The 21134-nt window shown below is 42.1% G+C and overlaps 1 protein-coding gene and 1 non-coding gene across 4 annotated transcripts in view; both read left to right on the plus strand.

The window, feature by feature from the left end:
* TEX14 (testis expressed 14, intercellular bridge forming factor) overlaps positions 1-21134 on the plus strand; it is a 199887-nt gene that overhangs the window by 171107 nt on the left and 7646 nt on the right. For all 3 annotated transcript variants that reach the window (XM_058283898.2, XM_058283897.2, XM_058283899.2), the window contains 11 exons: positions 700-785; positions 2959-3252; positions 4102-4202; positions 5981-6100; positions 8225-8264; positions 10729-10813; positions 13191-13253; positions 13757-13884; positions 14355-14560; positions 16431-16527; positions 18840-18914. In XM_058283898.2, coding sequence (XP_058139881.1) covers positions 700-785; positions 2959-3252; positions 4102-4202; positions 5981-6100; positions 8225-8264; positions 10729-10813; positions 13191-13253; positions 13757-13884; positions 14355-14560; positions 16431-16527; positions 18840-18914 — 1295 coding nt within the window. The remainder of the gene's footprint in view (positions 1-699; positions 786-2958; positions 3253-4101; positions 4203-5980; positions 6101-8224; positions 8265-10728; positions 10814-13190; positions 13254-13756; positions 13885-14354; positions 14561-16430; positions 16528-18839; positions 18915-21134) is intronic.
* On the plus strand, positions 11796-11902 carry LOC111766493 (U6 spliceosomal RNA). Its single transcript, XR_002798528.1, has one exon. It is a non-coding gene; the product is annotated as a U6 spliceosomal RNA (small nuclear RNA).

Here is a 21134-nt window from a genome sequence, read left to right on the forward strand (position 1 = left end):
TCCGTGTTTCTTTTTGTTGCGTCATCTTGCTGTGTCAGCTCTCCATGTGTGCGGCGCTGATGCGTGCAAGGAGTGCCCTGCCACTTTCTTTTGCACTGGGCGGATCTCCTTACGGGGTGCATTCCTTGTGTGTGGGGCTCCCCTACGCGGGGGACACCCGTGCATGTCAGGGTGCTCCTTGCGCACATCAGCACTGCACTTGGGCCAGCTCCACACGGGTCAAGGAGGCCCAGGCTTTGAACCACGGACCTCCCATGTGGTAGGCAGTCACCCTATCCATTGGGCCAAATTCACCAAAAGCATTTTTAGAATTATGAAATCGGACATTAGACACAGAAAAATCCTTAGAAATCTCCTAGCCAGTCCTTTAATTTCTTAGCCAGGGAAGGTCTAGAGAGTCCAGTGCACAGGCCAAGGTCACACAGCTAAATAGTGGGCTCTTCAAGGTGTCAAGCCACCTCCAAGGACCTCCTGGGTCACCCAGCCCTGGCCAGGACTCTACCAGGTAAGTTGTCTTGTGGTCTGAACACCGGGGAGCCTGGGAAAAAGTCAGTGCAACCCAAGAATGACTCAGAGAAGAGACTTCCTCTGGGCAGGCTGGTGGGCTCAGCACTGTGTCAGGAACTTCAGCAAAATTAATGTGTTTGTATCTACTCTGCTCCTCACCCTGCTACTCCCCAAAATACCTATGCAATTTAGGATCAATATGGAATCTGTGTCTTCAGAAATCTGTAACCCAAAAGCAAGAAATAATGAAGATGGAGATGTACACTTAAAATGGGAAAGTGAGTATAAAGATATGGATTTTGTTAGACAAAATGAGATTTAAAGAATATTTCTAACCAAGTGTATTAGTCAGCTAAAGGGGTATTGATTCAAAATACCAGAAATCTGTTTCCTTTTTTTTTTTTAAGATTTATTTTATTTGTTTCTCTCCCCTTCCCCCCTCCATTGTCTGCTCTCTGTGTCCATTTGCTGTGTATTCTTCTGCATCCTCTTGCATTATCAAGTGGCACTGGGAAACTGTGTCTCTTTTTTGTTGCATCATCCTGCTGCATCAGCTCTCCATGTGTGTGGTGCCACTCCTGGGTGGGGTGCACTTTTTTTCACATGGGGTGGCTCTCCTTGCGGGGCACACTCCTTGCACATGGGGTTCCCCTACATGGGGGACACCCCTGCATGGCATGACACTCCTTGCACACGGCAGCACTGCACGTGGGCCAGCTCACCACATGGGTCAGGAGGCCCTGGGGATTGAACCCTGGACCCTCCATATTGTAGGCAGATGCTCTGTCAGTTGAGCCACATCCACTTCCCCTGTTGGCTTTTATAAAGGGTATTTATTTGGAGTATGAGCTTACTTCCCTCACCCATGTCTGTTGTCACATGTTGAACAAGTTGCCTGCCAACTTCTGCAAGGGTTCAGCCTCCCTTTTCCTCTTACGGCTCTGTGGTCCCAGCTTCTTCCGATATCAGTAGAGCTGGGATAAGTCTTATTTCTCTCCCAGGGCTTGTTCCTCTCCGGGGTCAGTTGTTCTGCTTGCTCCATAAGGCCAGCTATAAACTATTAGGTGGACAGCTCATCTCTCTTCCCTGGGCCTCTGCTGTGTCTAATGGTGCCTTCTCTCTTTCCTCACATATCTGCTTCTCTGTATTTACTTGTCGGGGCTCCAGCACTAAAATTCCAACTAACTCCCCTGCCATGTAGTTTTATCTGTGAGTCCCTGCCCACCGAGGGGGTGGAGACTTGACATCCTACTTACGTGGCCCAATCAAAGCCCTAGCCATAATTTAATCAAGTAAGAGTGAAACCTCTGAATTCAATGCAATCTAAGGGTATCACTAGCCCAGAGGAACAGACCAGTTTACAAACATAATAAGTATTTCTTTTTGGAATTCATCAATAATATCAAACTGCCCCACAAAGTTATCTCCAAGCGCATATCCTGTATTGATTGCACTGTTTTACAACCATATAGCCATAACAATGTCCTTCCACATTATTTTCTTCTGTTAAATCATTCCATCTTAAAAGTAAGGGCCTCCTACCTACAGACTGCAGACGAGAAATGCTTTTTTTTCATTTCTTTGACCTTATAGGAAATATCTCTATTACTTTTTTTTTTTAGTAGTCATTGGAGATTGAATCCAGAACCTTATACACGGGAAGCGGGTGCTTAACCACTGAGCTACATCTGCTCCCCAATGATAGTTGGTTTTTTCATTTGTTTGTTTTTAGAATGTACTAGGGATTGAACCTGGGACCTTGAATATGGGAATCAGGTGCTCAACCACTGGAGCTACATCTGCTCCCCTCTATTATATTTAATATATATTATATAACAAGTACACTAAGACAATACACTCTACTGATATTCATTATATAACCTTATTAAAGTGGAGCACATGTGGTTATTACTTTCACATATCCTGTGGACATTATCCTTTTGTGTCAGTTTTATCTTATAAGCTAAAAAAGGAAGCAATGCCTATTTTTTATGCTAAGTGATATTAGCAGAAACTTAGAGCATTTGGAATGAAAACACATGTATATACAAACCCCCAAAATATGAGCTCAGAGTCATCTAGAAGGGATAAACAAATTCAAATAGAATCCTTTCTATTAGGCACTACAACTGGGGACTTCAGATGTCATTTTCTTGTAAAATCTCCACAGCCACAGGGTCCAAGTTTTCTGCTGTCTTCTACTCTGGAATTCAGCAATAAGGACTGTTCTTAAGGAGAACTGATTGAAATTTTGTCCTTTCCTGACTCTGTCATCAGATCTTGCATCCCCTTCAAGCCCAAGGGGGCAAGTTAAAAATAATGCAGCTATAAAAAAGCAATTATTATATAAAGTTTGAGCTACAATAGCATTACCTTGCTTGTTAAGAATTGAAAGCATTTGTTTCTGATATTCACAGTGATGTTTTAAATGCCGTTTTTTCTTGTGCCCAGTGGAAGTGAAAGAAATGGCAGAGAAAACAGCTACTGGGCAGCTCATGGTACCTCCTTGGCATCCTCAGAGTAGTTTGACTTCAGAGAGTGAGGCTGAAAATGAGCTCGAAAACGATCCTGATCCCCTGCCACAACCACCTGTTAGGGACCTTGAGATTGTTGATTGGCAGCGAGCAGTAGAGTATCCCAGGGAAAATGATGAGCCAGGAAGGATCGGCAAATGTGACAAAATGAACAATACTGACTGTGACTGTGACCAGCATAGTGAGCACCTTGGGCCTGGAAGCTTCACTGGTATGTCTAATTAGGGGAACCAGGATAAATGAGCTCTACACAATTATCAGTTCTCAGAATAAGTAAAACCCCTGGCATAGTTCATTTGCTTGGTTCTCTCTCCTTTCCCACTTGTTTGGAGCATTGAATTCCAGGAGAAAGCAACTTATCCCTCTTTTCCCCACTGTCCTTCCCACGAGCAAAGAAATCCAGAGATGCATGAGTCTTTCCATTACTGGAGCAGACCACTCCATCCAAAAGAAATAAAATAATCTCCATGTACTGATCCCAGTCCTGGGTCTAACCTGGCAAGGAATTGAACCTTCCTTACCTGAGTGCGATGGTAGACAACCCCTCCCTGCTGCCCGTTACTTTGCATTGCATTTTAAATCTGAAATAAGTTCACTGGCTTCCAGGGACTCCATGCCAGTGGGACCTTGAGTCAAATGGTATTTACTGTCATCACTTTATAGACTTGGAGGTTAAAACTCAAGGCTTTGTATTTCTTACCATTAGTTAGTATGCCTGCATTCAGGGCATGAGATAGTGTTTCTCAGTTGTCTGCAAATCAAAGAAGGGCACATCTAAAATTGTCAATTGTCTTAGGCAGAAAATCTATTGGTTTGTTGTTGGTTTTTGTTTAGAATCTGTTCCTTGTCAAACATTTCTCTTTAATGGCTGACAAAAGGGTGAATGATTCAGGGCTGAGTTTTAGGGCCAGGCTAATCCACTCTTGATTGATCCTGTTGTATAGAACTTGGCCAGCCTTGGCAGAGTATTCACACCTTTTCTTTTATATTTTTTTTTTCACCCCTTCTATGTTTGAATATCAATGAATGACTTCGGTCCTGGTTGTATTGGGATTATTAGGTACCAGGCATCTGTCCCCCAGAAAGGATGAGCAACCAGAGCATAATGCAGCCTTTCAAGCAAGTTCTGCCACATCTGTAGTCACTGAGAAATCATACAATGTAAGTAATAAGTCCTAGAGCAGAGATTCTTAACCTTTTTTGTTTACGGACCCCTTTGCCAGTCAGTTGAAAACCATGGACCCCTTACTAAGTCCACACTATACTTTGTATTACTTAATAAATATATCATACCTGTACCAACGTGTCCCCACAAGAATGGCTTTTTTTTAATTTTAAATTCAAGCTCACAGACCCCTTGTTAAGAACCCCTGGCCTAGAGAGTCAATTTGAAGCCAATGACCTAATGAAGTAGAACTGAGTGTTACGTATTATGATACTGAAATATGTATATTAGTTCTTTTGGTTGAAGCATGTGCCCTTATACCTCTGACATGAATAAAGTAGACTTTCCTCCTTGCCTAGTAACTTTTGAGTCAGTTCAGCTCAACCTATTATGTATCTTGGAGCTTGTGGAGAACACAGATCAAATGTCAAACTCTCTGGCCCTTTAGCTTACTGTCTAGTTTGGCAGATAAGACCGACCCTTAAAGCACAGTGTGAGGCCAAACCAAGCTTGTGGCGCAGCAGGTGACTGAGGTCGGATTGAAGTATATAAAGCAAAGTCAGGATAGTGATCAGAGTCCTTCCACCTGGAATATTCTCTAAGACCCACTTTCAGCTCTCAGTGGAAGGAATATGTTCATGTCTGACAACTGCCCCTCAGCAGGATCTGCAAGGTCTGTCATTTCCAAGTTTTGCATTGAGATTACAGCCTTGCTTCAGGTGTTTAATACAGCTTTGAAGCTTGCAGTTGGGCTAGACTAGCCAGACTAAGGAACTGAAATTTTTTATTGCCACCAATATGAGGCCACCCAATCATTTAAAAAATGCAACAGCAGTTGAGAATGAAACAATATAAAAATATAATTGTGTTATAATTTGAAGTCTTTCAAAGAACATATTTAACCATAGCACACAAAATGCTTGTAAGGACAATCCATTATTTCTCTTATGTGATGACTGGAAGAATATGCTGCAGTAAGCACAGTGGCTTGGCTGGGAGTAGTCTAATCAGAAAGAGGGGAAGAGGTAGGGAGACCAGGCTTGTCTGAGAAATTTCAGTTTGATATGAGAGGTAAAAGAGAGCAGCTCCTAAGTGCAAAGGCAAGGGAAGTGTGTGACAAAAAAAGTGGCCACGGAAATGAGTCACAAAACTTCTAGGAAGGAATGATTGAAGGTGGGATGAGGAGCCAGTCATCTGCTGTGTGGTGATGTGATGAAGGCCTGGATGCAGCCCAATGAGCAGAAGAGAGATGGGAGAGGGATGTTAAAGAAAAAAACTATTACTTTTAAATTTTATTTTCATTACTGAGATTGTTTTGTGTGTTATTTTTTCCTTAAGCCTTTACTTTTAAATTGTAATACCTGAGGGACTCCCATATTCTGAGTAGCCTCAGCCTCTTCACCTAGAGGATGTTTGCCAACACACTGGCTATGTCTATGGCCATGGGAGATCAGGCTGTTTAAATTCAGACCCCAGCTTGACTTGTTCGGGGCCTTTCTTCTAACTTAGAATCCTTGAGCAGAAAGGTCACGTAATCCTCCCACCCAGTCTGCAGCTGAAGATCCTGAGGCTTAGGACTGGTTCACTTTTCCCCCCAGTGCTTCCAGAAAAAGGCAGAGGCAGAGGTGCAGAAGCAGGGAGAGGCAGCACCAAGAGTGCCTCCCTGACAGCTGGATAATTGTAGCTAACCTCATTACTAGCACTGTGTCCAACTATAAAGGGATTTGTTTACAATGAGTGCCAACTGAAAAGTGATTTCCTGCATTGTTAATAGGATGAGTTCGTGCAGTCGACTTGTTCACCAGAGTCTTCTGAGGACATAACAGACGAATTTTTAACTCCAGACTACGAATATTTTTACTCTTCGACTGCTCAAGAAAACTTAGCTCTAGAGGTAAAATCACAGTTCAAGTTAAAGCACATTTTTAGCTTTCTCCATTCCCTTATTCCTTTTTAAATCTTTCATTTTTTTTTTTGGAAAAAAAAAAGTATAAAAACAAATGTTGACTTATCAGTGCTTTCAAATGTATTTATTTTAAAGAACTATCTGAAAAACAAAAACCTTTGATAATGGAAGGTCACATGCAATGTTTTCCAAAATGGTGGAGCCTGCATTTGTGGCAACACTTTGTAGTTTTTTCCAAAATACTTTTATTCACATTATCCTTCCTATGGGGAAGAGCAGACCTGCAGTTATGCCTCTGTGTGGGAAGAACTGAAGGTCCACAGATATAGGCATCAACCCAGGGGTGGGTGAGCCAGGATTAGAACCAAGGGTTCATCTTAGAATCTAAGCCTAGCTTTTCAGGAATCTGGCCTAGCTTCTACAAGAACCTAATTATACAGAGAATTTTCATTTGTAAAATGGAATTAATTGGATTCTCTTATTTACTTACTTCATTCCTATTCTGCCTCTCCTTCCCAATGGGCTACCTTTTGTGAGTCTTTTACCAAAATGAAGATGGGGTGGGGGAAAGAGAGGATTGAACATGTCAATCTCAATGTTTAGCTGACAAGAATAATGACCAGTGATGCATCTAGAAGTACAATTTTCACTCATCTGTGGTTCTGAAAACTCCATCAGAGCAGTTTTTCATTATTATCAGCCCTTTAAATATTCTTTATTTTACTGTAAGCAGGGATGGCCTTAAGAAACTATTAAAGGGGAAGCGAGCAGCAGACTTGGCCCAGTGGTTAGGGCATCCACCTACCACATGGGAGGTCCACGGTTCAAACCCCGGGCCTCCTTGACCCGTGTGGAGCTGGCCCATGCACAGTGCTGATGCACACAAGGAGTGCCCTGCCACACAGGGGTGTCCCCGCGCTAGGGAGCCCCACGTGCAAGGAGTGCGCCCCAGAAGGAGAGCCGCCCAGTGCGAAAGAAAGTGCAGCCTGCCCAGTAATGGTGCCGCACACATGGAGAGCTGACACAACAAGATGACACAACAAAAAGAGACACAGATTCCTGTGCTGCTGAGAACAACAGAAGCGGACAAAGAAGACGCAGCAAATAGACACAGAGAACAGACAACCAGAGTGGGGGGGGAAAGGGGAGAGAAATAAAATAAATAAATAAATCTTCAAAAAGAAACAGAAAACAAGGGGAAGCAGATATGGCTCAACAGATAGAGCATCCACCTACCATGTAGGAGGTCCAAGAGTTCATGTGGTGAGCTGGCCCACGTACAGTGCTGCTGCACTCAAGGAGTGCTGGCCCATGCAGGGATGCCCCTGCATTAGGATGCCCCCTGCATTAGGAGCGGTACCTATGCAAGAAGAGCCACCCCGTGTAAAACCGAAGCCCGCCCAGGAGTGGTGCCATACACACAGAGAGCTGACACAGCAAGATGACAACAAAAAGACAGATCCCTAGTGCCGCCTGAGGAGAATATAAGCAGACCCAGAAGAACACATAGCAAATGGACACAAAGAGCAGACAATGGCGGGGGGTGAGGGAAAGGCGCAGTAATTAAATCTTTAAAAAAAAGTAGAACTTAGGGGAAAGTGTACAGATCTTAAGTGTACACTCTATGACCTTCCAAAAACTGAACACACTTGTGTAACCAACACTCAGGTCAAGAAACAAACTGATACCAATCCCCAACCCTCTCCCCCATGTTCCCTTCCAACTACTGCCTCCCCAGAAGGAACCACGATCCTGACTTCTCATCCCACAGATTAGTTTTGCAGATGAGGCCTTTTTTCTTTCTTTCTTTCAATATTTGATTACTTGATAAAGCTCTTAAAATACCTTTGGAAGGTGGGAGTGAGGTGGGGATAATGAATTGGAGAAAGGAAAAGTCATGTAATTCTTCCTTATAATGGGAGGGGAAAGACTTATTGAGGGGGAAATGTATAGTACAAAAACCCTTAATGTTTGTGAAGCATGTATTTTTCTATAACATAAGCAGATGAAGGTTTTCAAGGTTTAAGAACATCAAGGAACTCTTTCTCTGCCTTTTGATATGTCTGTCTCCAGTGAACCTCCTTTCTTTATTGTTTCTTCATTCTTTTGTAGACCTCAAGTCCTATTGAAGAGGTTTCAGAAGGAAAACAAGGTGTGTTTGCCCAACTTCCAGGCTCTGGTAATAAATCATTAGGGCAGATTCCTGTGTGAATCACTTGCCTTCACATTCTGTGATGTCATTACCAAAATGAAGATGGGGTGGGGGAAAGAAAGGATTGAACATGTCAATGTCTTGAGAGCGGGAGGGTGCTTAGGGATATCCTCATCTGGGCCTTTTATTTTACAGATGAGAAAACAGAAATTCAGTGAATCTCCCTCTTTAAAGTGAACCTCCTGCTCCTCACCAGCCTATGACACGTGCACATCATGTCATTTATATCTTCCCTCACTATTTTTATAGCATATGTTGTAGTCATTGCTTTTTCCCCCCTCTCCTCTCCCACTAGATTTCAGGCTCCATAGTGGCAATAGCAGGTGCACAGTTAGCTTTGCTGAGCCATGAAGGATTTACCTAAGTCACACTAGGTTTCAATGTCTTTCTCCACCCCAGAAGGTGGAGTTTCACCATCATTTTTCTTTGCTTGCTTAGCATCTTAGCAAAGAGTTAGCAGCCAAGAGTATAGCATCAACATAACACCCATCCCTTGGGAGGCCTTGGGTTCCATATAATTTAGTAGCTGCTTTCAGTTTCATGAGACATTAACCTTGGATCAACAACCAGGGGTGTGCCACAAGACAAGATATAAGTGAACTGTTAAATCTGTTATAGACATATAATTGTGTACTTTTGCCCTTTTATGGTATGCAACCATTTATTTAAAAAACAGAGTTGTCCACTTAGCAAGCCACATGGCTGTCCACAACCATGCCTCAACACTCAGAACCCAGGAAGGGTAGGGTTCTGAACTCTTCTTTCCACTGTACACTCTGGCTTCCAACTCTGACCTGATTCAGGCCTCTACCCGAGTTAGGAACATTTTAGGAAACTGTAAGCTTTTAGAGGAACACTTAAATTCTCAGGGTAATATGTATTAAAAGTCCTAGAGAGAAGTAACTGGCTCAAGCAATTGAGCTCCTGTTTACCATATGGAGGACCCAGGTTCAATCCCCCCAGGACCTCCTGGTGAAAAAAGAAAAAAGGCATCCCAGACCTGCATGGAGCAGAGAGGCGGCAGGCCCCTGCACGAAGAAATGATGCACCAAAAAAGACGATGATGCAACCAAACAGGAAAAAAAGAAGTCCCCAGACTTGGGGTTTGGTCCACTCACCTCTTAATGCAGAGCTGCCCATGGTCACTTTCTCTGTGGGCCTGGCCTATATGAGATCTCCTCACTTGTCTTTGGAGTAGGGTTGGGTGGGGTGGAGAAGCTAGCGGGCAGGCAAGTGAGAAAACCAGGGCTAGTTTGATATTGAGAATGGCATCTGAAGCACATGAAAAGGGCTCTGGTTTCCATGCCATTCCCTTCTTCTAGCCTTTCTCTGCCCTCCTTTCCACCTAGGCTCTGATATATATCCCCTCCACATGAGGAACGGAACAGGGATGCGTGGTAGACATAAAGGGCTCCAGGCCCAGCTCTGCCACTGACTTTTTCTGCATGACCTTGGCTATCATTCCTAGGCCCCACTCTCCACTCCTTTAATGGGAAGGAGGAGGTTGAAATCTAAAATCCCTAAATTCCCTTCCAGCTCTAAACTGCTTAAGAATTCATTCTTTCTTCAGTATCTTGCTTCTTAAAAGAGGGTCACAGGAAGAGGACCTACATGGCCTCTCCACTGATGGGGTTTTAGAGCTCCTTGGTACAGCTGACACTGTTCTGGTGGGCTTCATCAGTTGAGTGCCCACTGGACTGCCCGGACCTAAGGATGGGTGTGGGAGATGTCTTGGACATTTGGAAACAGGACAGGTTCCTCTGTCTGTCCCCTTCTCTGTAAACCAGGAAAATACAAAGGTAGGAAGGAAATGGGAATTGGCCCTGTCTGACTATAGAGGTCTGCAAAGCATCTCCCTGAGAACTGGGGAGTATTGTCAGACACTTGATGCCAAGGAGAATGGAAGACTGTTGAATTAGCTCCTTAATACTTAGGATCCCACCCCCACCGCAACTCTTTGTGGGGTTTGATGGCCTGGAGGCACAATTAGTCCTCTGGGAGTGCCCAGCTAATGGTGTTTTCTATTTGGAATCTTTATTGAATAAACAGCCCTTGATTTTGACGCCCCCTGGTGTCTGTTGACAGGAAACAGTTCAGTTTGCCTTCCTGAAAAGACAAAACAACATTGTCTCCAGAAATAACTGTGTAGTTATAACTGAAAGGCCAGTAAATGGCTTGATTGTATTCTGAGTGTCAGAATATAGTTCTCCCTTCTGAGCAAGAAAAATAAACTTTCAGGCAAAAATCTCTTCTATAGCACTCAATCCAAACCTCACTGGGGAAGCACTTTGTTTATCCAGATTATTTCTCATTCTGGGATAATACAACAAACACTGTAGGGAATGAAAATAATCAGGATTGGCAAAAATTCAGTATAAAATTTACAGTTACTTTCTTCTTTCAGGCGAGGAAAGGTTCCAAATGATGAGAAAAGTCCTTGGAAAGAATGCTGAGATTTTGACCCAATCTCAGTTCCGACCTATACTAAGGTGTGGGCTGTTACTTTTGTATTCATTTTCAGACTCATGGAAGCAGTGTTAAATGGTGATAATACCCCGTATTTATATATTGATTATCTTTCAATGTATTAGTCTTCATGTTGTAAAATTTAGCTCTGGGAAGCTTAGCTTTGTTGGGACGTGTTTAGCAGAATTGTGAGGGCCAGTGAAAATGAGTCATTATCTGTATTCAGATCCCGACACAGCCTTTCTATTGCTGTGTCCTTGGTCAAATGTCTCAATCCCTCTATTCTGTTTCCCCATCTGTAAAACAGGAATTCGAATCCTTACTATGAATGTTGATGCAGGGATTTAAAGTAATAATGTAACTCCTCAGCATCTGTTCTAGAGAAAGGAAGACTTAGGTTTACATAAGAACATATCTATGAATGTTTATAGCAGCTTTATTCATAATAGCCTAAACTGGAAACAATCCAAAATCCAGAAGTCCTTCAAAAGGTGAATGGTTAAACACACTGTGGTACATCTATTCCATGGGATAGTACTCAGTAACAAGAAGAATGAACTAGTGATACCCATAGCAACCTGGATAAATCTCCAGAGAATTATGCTAAGTGAAAAAAAATCAATCCCAAAAAGTTATTTACTGTGTGATTCCATTTGTATCATATTCTTGAAATGACAAAATCATAGAAACAAAGAACAGATTAATGGTTGCCAGGCATATGGAGGAGATGGGGTCAGGAGGAAATGGGGTGGGGGGGAGTGGGAGCAAAAATAGAAGGGCAATGTGAGGGATTCTTGTGGGTGATGGAAATGTTCTCTATCTTGACTATATCAATGCTATCAATGTCAATATCCTGGTTGTGATATTGTATTATAGTTTTGCAAGACGTTACATCTGGGAGAGACTAGGTAAAGGGAAACATGAGATCTCTCTGTTACTTCTTAAAATTGCATGTGAATCTACAGTTACCTCAGAGTAAAAAGTTAAATTAAAAAGAACTAGTAAGTGCTCATTTCAGTAGCACATATATTAAAATTGGAATAATACAAGGAAGATTAGCATGTCCCCTGTGCAAGAATGGCATGCAAATATGTGAAGTTCTGTAAACCCACAGATTCTCTAATGAATAAAAAATGTAACAAAAAAAGTAATAATAGTTGTAAAGTACCTGGCACAACATTCAATTCTACCCCCCACCGACCTTAATTTCCTTGTCTGTAATAATTATAGCTATTGTTGCCTTGGCATCTACCACATGCTAAGCACTCTGTTTTATTGTCTAATTTAATCCACACAACAACCTTTAAGGGCCATACTGTTATCACCATTTTGCCAGTGAGGAGAGTGAAGTTCAGAGAGTTTAAGCATTTTCTAAGGTCAAACAGCTGGTAAATGGCTAGATTATGCTACATAACAAACAACCACCAAATTTTAGTGACTTAAAACAACAAAAGTTTATTTCTTGCTCTTTCCATGTCCATCATGGTTGGTTGGGGGTGTTCTGTTCTCTATTACCTTCTGCCAGAGACCCAGGCTGAGGGAGGCTTCATCCTTGTGCTTACTTGATTGCTGAGGCAGGAAAAAGAGAACGCAGTCAGTTGTACACAGGCTCTTAAAGCATCTGCCCAGAATTGACACATATCACTTTCACTCACATTTCATTGGTTAAAACCAGTCATGTGGCCATTTATATAAATTAGGAGGGCCAAAAAATACTGTCAGACTATGTGCCTAGAAGAAGAACCGGAAACATTTTGAACAGCCCTAATAAAGTCACAACCTAAACCAATATCCATTCCCTTCCCCTCTTTATACCATTGGTGTCACAGGATTGCTTTAAGAGTTAAAAATATGAAAACATATATGGAAGAATTGACTGTGGGACCTGGCTTATAGTATTCATTGTGTGTTGAAATCTTAAATATTGTTTAATGTAGAAAAAAGTCAAGTTTGCCTTCAGTTTTCTTTTCTGGCCATTTTTTGGCATAAACTTCTCTTGGCCTTACTGGGTACACTATGTCAGGAAACTGTCTCACAGTTACTAAGGCCCCATGGCTGTGCTCTTTGCTCCAACATCCATCTCCCAACAAAGTTCCTGTGCTCCACTGATTTCTTCAGGACCTTACTCATTGTCACGTAGAGTCATTGGCTAATGTCAGACCTGAGTTGACCCTTAGAGATCATTTATTTAATCTCTGGAGAGGAAACAGACCCAGAACAAGGCCCAGATTTGCCTGAGAACATGTGGCTAGTTAGTGGCAGAACCAGGATCCAAACCCATGCCTCCCATTTCCAAGCTAGTGCACTTTCTGCTACCTCTAGTGCTGGGCACTTGTACCAGGTTAGAGCACTTTGCTAAGAGAGGGGATTCATATGATTTTCCCACTTTCTCTCTTTCAGTACTGAAAGTGAACAAGAAGAGACATTAAAGGAGTCACCAAAGGAACTGAAAGAGAAAGACATGTATGGCCACCACAGAGTTGCCTAAGGATGCTGTATAAAGTCTGGGTTTTAATGGAACAGTATTTTCTTGTTTGTTAAGAGTCCACATTCTTCCCATTTTTATGTATAGTTAATTTGAATGTGTTGCTTCTTTCACCAAAAAGCTGTTATTAAATTGATGATGTGATTTATAATTAATATCTTAAAACCAAGGAAATAACTATAATAGCAGAAGTTTATACCTGCAGTAGATTAAATCTATTTTCCACATAAATATCCTTTCATCTATGGAAATAGTTTTGTTTTAGCAGCTGAAATATGTTTTAAAGTTAGTATCTATTTTTAAGATATTCTCTACTATTCTCTTTAAGATGTATAAGATAGTCTAGATAGTCTCTAATTCTGGCCTATTGCCAAATAAACCTTTTATCAAGGGCATACTTGAAAAGTACCTCTTGGGAATAATATTGTTTGATTTTTCTAAACATCTCTCAATTATTTTGCACTTTTATCTAATTCTGTAGATCATTGACAGACATTCAAGATCTGTCAAGTATCTCCTATGAACAAGACAGCTCTTTGAAGGAAGCCTCTTGCAAAACTCCTAGAATAAGCCATGCACCTGCCAGTGTCAGCACTCCGCTCAGCTCAGGTAATCACGCGCAGGAAAGAGAAAGGTTTTGGGAGAGGAAAAGACATTGGCTTCTGGAAGCCAGGCTTCAGGGCTGACCCAGGGAATGTTTTCTCATGGTACAGTGGTATTCGTTTAGGGCCAAAGCAGAAGGGGATATGGGAGGCCATGTAGGAGTGGTGTGGTCGCTGCTAGGTTTTTGAGGACAATGGTAAAGGAATGCTGTCTCTAAGTATCACCATCAAAAAAAAAGGGAGATTATTAGAGCCACAAATAAACTGGTAATAAGGACATTGAAAAAAGGATATCTGATGCTGAGATACTAGTGTAGCCATTTTTCATCCCTTGAGGAGCTATGCCTCAGATTGGTGTTTATTTCAGTTTATTAACAATCTGGAAAATCCCTTATATAGATATTGAAGTGTTTGTTTTGTTTGTTGTTTTAATACTGTGCAGGATTCAAAAACTAACTGCCCTCTTTTCTACAATAGGGTCAATTTCTTCACCTGCCAGTCGGTATAGAGACTGTCTTGAAAGTATCACATTTCAGGTTAAAACAGGGTCTACCTCTTGCTGGAACAGTCAAGAATCCATTCAAACCTTGTCTGATAAATTTAAAAGTGTCCGGGAGAAAGCGAGGAGCCTGGATTCCCTCCTAACTCCCTCTGAAACCTCTCCTTCAAGACTAACTGACCTTGTAAGTATACACATTCTGTATTACACACTCATGGGGTCAATCCCAAAGGCACAGTGATCTAAAGTAACAAGATCTCTCTGAATCTTTTATAAGGAATGCAAAGAAATAAACTATGTCCTTTCCAGACTTCCATATGGGGCCTCTCTCCTGAGTCTATATTGTAGGATTGATCCTGTTTTTTTATGCTTCCCCCACCCCCCAGAGATAGTTTTTGGCAATTTCTCTAGAGTCAACTTCTGTGCCGTAAATTATGATGCTGCCTTCACCTGCATTGTTCTTTCCTTCTAACCATATTCTACCCACTTAAGGAGGCTCAAGTTCTGCTTTCTTCTTGAAGTTTCCCCTGGTTTCCTGACGGTTTGTATTGATTTCCACCTTCTCTGAACTCCTGAACTAATAGTCTGCACTTGATTGTATACTGTCTCCTCCTTATGTCTTTCCCTACCCCTCTGACTCCTTCTCTTTTTTCTTCTCTATCTCTCTCTTTCCCTCTTATTTCACATCTGTAGTCTCTTCAAGAAACCTACTTGGTACCACTCATTTAAAACCTGTTGACTGGGAAGCAGATGTGGCTCAGAAGACTAGGCTCCTGCCTACCACATGGGAGGTCACTGGTTCTGATCCCATTGCCTCCTACAGAAGACAGTGAGCTGGCAGGACGGGCAGGCATGGCAAGCTAACACAGAGACACAAGAAGAAAACACATAATGAGAGACCCAACAAAGCAGGGAGCAGCGGTTCCTGGTGCCTCCTAAAGAAGACAGCGAGCTGACACAACAGGCAGGGATGACAAGCTCATGCAACAAGATGATGCTACAAGAGATGTGGGGAGGGAAAACAGAATGAGAGATACAACAAAGCAGGGAGTGGAGGTGGCTCAAGCCATTAGGCACCTCTCTCCCATATCAGAAGTCATGAGTTCGGGTCCTAAAGATACAAGGAACCCTAAAGATAAAAGGAATATGAACAGATGCAGCAAGTGAAAAACAACAAGGGGATGGGGAGAAATAATGTCCCCCATAAAAGATATGTTGTGGTCCCAACCCCTGGTCTGGTAGTTGTGAGCCCATTTGTAAATAAGACCTTTGAAGATGTTACTAGTTAGGGTGTGCCCAAACTTATGAGGGCAGGCTTTAATCCAATATGGCTGAAGTCCATATAAGCAAAGGAAATCGGACATAGAAAGAGAAGCCATGGGGAGCAGCCAGAAGCTGAAAGTCATCAGAACCCAGAAGAGAAGACATTGCCATGATCATTGCCATGAGATGGAAAAGCCAAGGAAGCCCAAAGATTGCCAGCCAACCAGAAGATACAAACCCTAGGAGGAAGCAAGCCTTCTAGCCTCTGAAACCATGAGCCAGTTAATGCCTTGTGTTAAGCATCCCATTGTATGGTATTGTTTCAGCAGCTGGGGAAACTAAAACAGCCCTCAGTGAAAACTTGTCAACTTACTTGGACATTTGGCTCAGAAAAGGTATTACTCTGAAGTAGAGAAATGACAAGGAATGTTTTTGCTTTCACCCAACATTCATTGGACAGGTTCTCTAAGTGTCAGGAACCATACCAGGCCCTGTCCTAGGCATCCAAGTGTGAATAAGAAAGGCATTGTCCCTGCCCCAAAGAACCTCACCATCTAATGAGAAAGGCAGGCATGACATAAAACAGAGGTGTAAGTGAGGACTGAGGAGGCAGAGGGGGATGAAGGCTTCCTAGAGCAGGTGACATTTGACCAAGTTTGGCTTAGGCGTAAATATAAGTGGCTTCTTTCACTGATAATACACATGCTTAATCTTGGAAATGATAGAACTGTGTATGCCTTTTTAGCTCAACAATACATGCGTCAGTTACTGTGTTTATGTCTTACTTATAGAAAAGGTTGTCTGCATTGACTGGCTGTGGTCCCTCCAGCATGGCTAAGGCACCTACCACATCACTCCCTGATACCCAGAGAAGGAGCCTGCCTAAAGGTACCCAACTTTAATATCCTAGTAGAAGTTCATAAGAGTAAGCCACATTAAAGGAGCCTTACTCTCATCTTTGATGCTACACTGATTAAAACAAAAACGCTTGGGAAAATGATATAAAGATAATAACAGTCAGATTGGTTAGGGGAAAACTACTTTGTTTAGTAGTAATATTTTGACAATGCTCTTTAATCATTAGTTTAAAAAGTTTAAAAACAATGCAAGTTATTGGTGGTAGGGTGAGATGTTATATATGTTTGATGTTATGTGTTTGGTTTGTAAGTTCATAACTATTATACACTTATTGTTTATGTATGCTTATGTATGAGTGATATATTTCAGTAAATTTAAAAAGAACTGCTGGGGAGTGGGTGTAGCTCAGTGGTTGAGCGCCTGCTTCCCATATAAGAGACCCTGTGTTCAATTCCCAGTTCGTCCTTTAAAAAGTTATTTTCCCCTGATTATAAAAATAAAACATTGTAGAAAACTTGGAGAATAAAGAAGAGCTTAAAAAGGAAAATAAGGGAAGCGGACTTGGCCCAGTGGTTAGGGCGTCCATCTACCACATGGGAGGTCCGCAGTTCAAACCCCGGGCCTCCTTGACCTGTGTGGAACTGGCCCATGTGCAAGGAGTGCCGTGCCACTCAGGGGTGTCCCCCTCGTAGGGGAGCCCCATGCGCAAGGAGTGTGCCCTGTAAGGAGAGCCGCCCAGCGCAAAAGAAAGTGCAGCCGCCTAAGAATGGCGCCGCCCACACGGAAAGCTGACACAGCAAGATGATGCAATAAAAAGAAACACAGATTCCCGTGCCACTGACAACAAAGAAGACAATGCAGCAAATAGACACAGAGAACAGACAACTCGGGGGTCGCGGGGGGTGGAGAAGGGGAGAGAAATAAATAAATAAATCATTAAAAAATAAATAAAAGTGATAAAATTTATTAAAAAAATAAAAGGAAAATAAGGGAAGCAGATTTGGCTCAACAGATAAGAGTGTCCACCTACTACCACATGGGAGGTCCAGGGTTCAAACCCATGGGCTTCCTGACCCATGTGGTGAGCTGGCCCATGTGCAGTGCTGATGCGTGCAAGGAGTGCCATGCCATGCAGGGGTGTCCCCCACATAGGGGAATGCCACATGCAAAGACTACACCCCGTAAGGAAAGCTGCCCCGCATGAAAAAAGTGCAGCCTATCCAGGAGTGGTGCCACACACATACAGAACTAATGCAGCAAGATGACACAACAAAAAGAGACACAGATTCCCAGTGCCGCTGACAAGAGTACAAGCAGACACAGAAGAACACACAGTGAATGGACACAGAGAACAAATAACTGGGGGGGACAGGGGAGAGAAATAAATAAATCTTTTAAAAAAAGGAAAATAAAAACTATTTAACCTTATCCATTTTTTAACCTTATGTGCTATTTTTCATGTTTTTAGAAATATGAAACACATATTTTAACTTAGTTGAAATCATATTGTATATCGTTTTAGCATGTTTTTTTCCTTAATATTATAGAGGATTTTCCTTTGTCATTAAAAATCATTCATAAATATATGTAATGGTTATATTATAGTCCTCTCTACATATATCACTTAACCATTCCCTTTTATTGAAAATTTGTTTTTTTCCAATTTTTTCTATTTGCATATAAATCTTTATCACCTCTGATCCTTTCCTTGGGATAGATTCTTAGGTGATAATTTCCAAGTGAAAGAGTATAAGAGTTAACAGCTCTTGAGGTGTAGTACCTTTGCTACATTAATTTTAATGTCATGTCTTTGGTACAACTGTTGGAGTTTTCCTCAAGGAATAAGAATTTTGTGAATTATGTTGAGAGGTTTTGGTTAATGTTACAATTGAGTGCTTGGAGTAAGCCCAGAGTATGGTTGCTCCTATATCCTTTGGCCTGAAATCTATAGAATCAGGCCACCTAGTTTGTGGTTTTGTTCATTTTGACTGGCCCAGAGTTTGTCTATCCCTCCAGTAGCACTGGTTCAGATGGGACGCCCAGCCTCTCAGTATGAATTTAAACCACACCTACCCAAAATACTCTTCAGGAGAGAGGGGCATGGATCAACTCAGACTGGGTTAAGGAATGATACAGAAAAAGGTTTGAGGGTAAAAGAGAGTGAAGCCATGCACAGAGTAGGGAGTCTTATTTAAGGCTGTTAGGTTTTCTCCCCCTCTCCACCCCCACCTTTTATATGTTTCATCATTGAGAAATCTTAATTCAAGTCTATGTGGGAGCTTAGAATGTCCAGTTCAGGTCCAGGAAAGTGTTAAGTCATTTTCTCCTTTGTCTTTTTTAAGAACTTATAGAAGCCATCTCACAGCATCACATTGATGAGCTCCCACCACCATCTCAGGAATTACTTGATGAAATTGGTAAGGGATTTTCAATCAGAATACTCCATGGCCCACTTAGTTATGATCACTGTCTAAAATGTTTCTGCTTTGAGCGCTACTACAGAAGGCCCTGTGAGGATCTGGTTGAATGTACAGAAAGAGTCTATGGTAATGAGTCTGAGGGAAAATAACATTCAACTGGTTCATTATGATGTACTTCTTTTATTAAAGGAATTCTTAACTCCTTTTCAAATCAAACCAGCCATACCTTGGAGGCCTATTGGTTTTGCCAGTTAGCAGGAGGTATTAATGGTATTGGCATTGTGTATAAATCCCTTTCCTGAGGGCAGGGAAGTCAATAACACCAGACCTAATGAAAAAGAATTTTCCATTTCAAGCAGAGGCAGATCAGTGCAAGGTCTATTTTATTTGCAGGTAATTAGCTGGCCCTGCCAGGTTCAGCTGATGCTGAAAGTAAATGGTGCATGGTTATAGAGACATTTGGGGGCAGTTGGCCTGCTTCCCCAGGAAAGATCTGACAGTTCTCTTCTTGACAGCTGAACCAGCCCCTCATGCCCAGAGAATGCATCTCATCAGACCTGTCCAATTCTTGTTATAGGGCCTATAGAGAATTTCCTGAGGGTTACCACTTGGTTTCAGGGTTCCTGAGGTTTTGTATATCAGAAGGATAAGGAAGAGAGAGGGTATATGAGAACTACTCTGGTCTGACTCAGTGGACATCTATTCTCTAGGCTCCTCATTACACCCCTTACCTACCCTGATGAACGTGGCTTCTTTTTCTGTAATCATAGGTCCTTTCTCGCCTCATTGCACACCTCTCTTAATGCCACATGATCATGCAGGTCACCAGATTGTTGGGTCAGGCTCTTAGGGTCACCCCCTACCACCAGCTTTTCTTTTCTGGGACTCCCTGGGCAATCCTTGCAAATTCCTCCCTTCCAGTTGCTCTTCTTAGTAAAATAGTAGGACTGCTGCTTGAGAATGGAGGTCACCCCACAGGTATCCTGTTCAGGTTGATTTTCAGTGTCATGTTGGTCATGGCTTAAGGCAGTATTCGTCAACTCCCCTTGCAGTTTGACAGTAGGTGGTAGTTTTACTCTGAATCCTCCCGTCCTTTCGCCGTATGACTACGCCCTCCAACTCTCCCTTTTCAGCAGCTGAGTTACCAGGCTTCCTCCTGGCCTGTAGCCTCACAGCACTGCTGTACCCCAGCACTCTCTGCAGAAGCCCTCCCTCATTTCCCCTTATGAGAATTATCTGGGCCAGGTTTCTAGGTGATGTCTATACTTTCAGATGGATCAGTAATTAGATAAAGGGCAGAGGGCACTTGAGTAGTTTCTCCTGATAAAGAGCCTCCACATTCAGTTACTGAATATCATCCTACTATTGTTCTTTACCCTCAAGAGAGCTTTGGGGGAGCGACCTGGGGCTAATACTGCTCTCTAAATGGTTCACATCCAAAGCTCTAGGCTTTTGACAACAGCCTAAAGGGGAGGGTCCTTTGGAACTCTAGGATATAGGTGATCGTTTAAGATCAATAGTTTTAACAAGGATAAAAATGAATTTTTTTTTAAAAATTACAAATTGTATTAAATGATCTCATGGGTTTCATGATGACTAGGAGCTGTGAGGTAGGGGCTGCTTCCTGACCTGCAAAAAGGGAACCCATCTGCACCTGCACAGAACAGGGCCATGCTGTGAGCTCAGAGCTGCCCCTCAGCTGGCTCTCTGTCTGCTCTGGGGAACACTTTGAGGAGACAACGTGCCTATCAAATGCAAAGAGTGTATTGATTTAAGTAGATGATTGTACTGGTCTAGTGATTATTTTTTTAGGAACTTGAAATTATATTCTTTTTCTTCTGTCTTTCCATAGACTTGGTTAAATATATTTTATATGATATAGGCTAGTAGGCGTGGGGGGAAACTTAGATTGCTCTAATGTTAGAAACTTTTAGAGAGAATATATAACAGAGATTGAGAACATAAACCTTAGAGCTAGATAGCAAATCTAAAGCCCAACTCTACCACTTACCATCTGATTTTAGGCAAGTTCCTTCACCTTTCTTTAATTTCCTCATCTGTTAAATAGAAATAATAATGGGATCAACTTCATAGGGTTGTGGTGAAGATTAATGAATTAATGTATGTAAGTCCTTGGAAACAGTACCTGCCACATAGGGTTTTGTGTTACTTATGATCAACAGCAGCAGCTTTTTAAAATTTTTATTTTTAGTGTTG

The sequence above is a fragment of the Dasypus novemcinctus genome, chromosome 21 (assembly GCF_030445035.2).
Source record: "Dasypus novemcinctus isolate mDasNov1 chromosome 21, mDasNov1.1.hap2, whole genome shotgun sequence".
In the NCBI taxonomy this organism is placed as follows: Eukaryota; Metazoa; Chordata; class Mammalia; order Cingulata; family Dasypodidae; genus Dasypus; species Dasypus novemcinctus.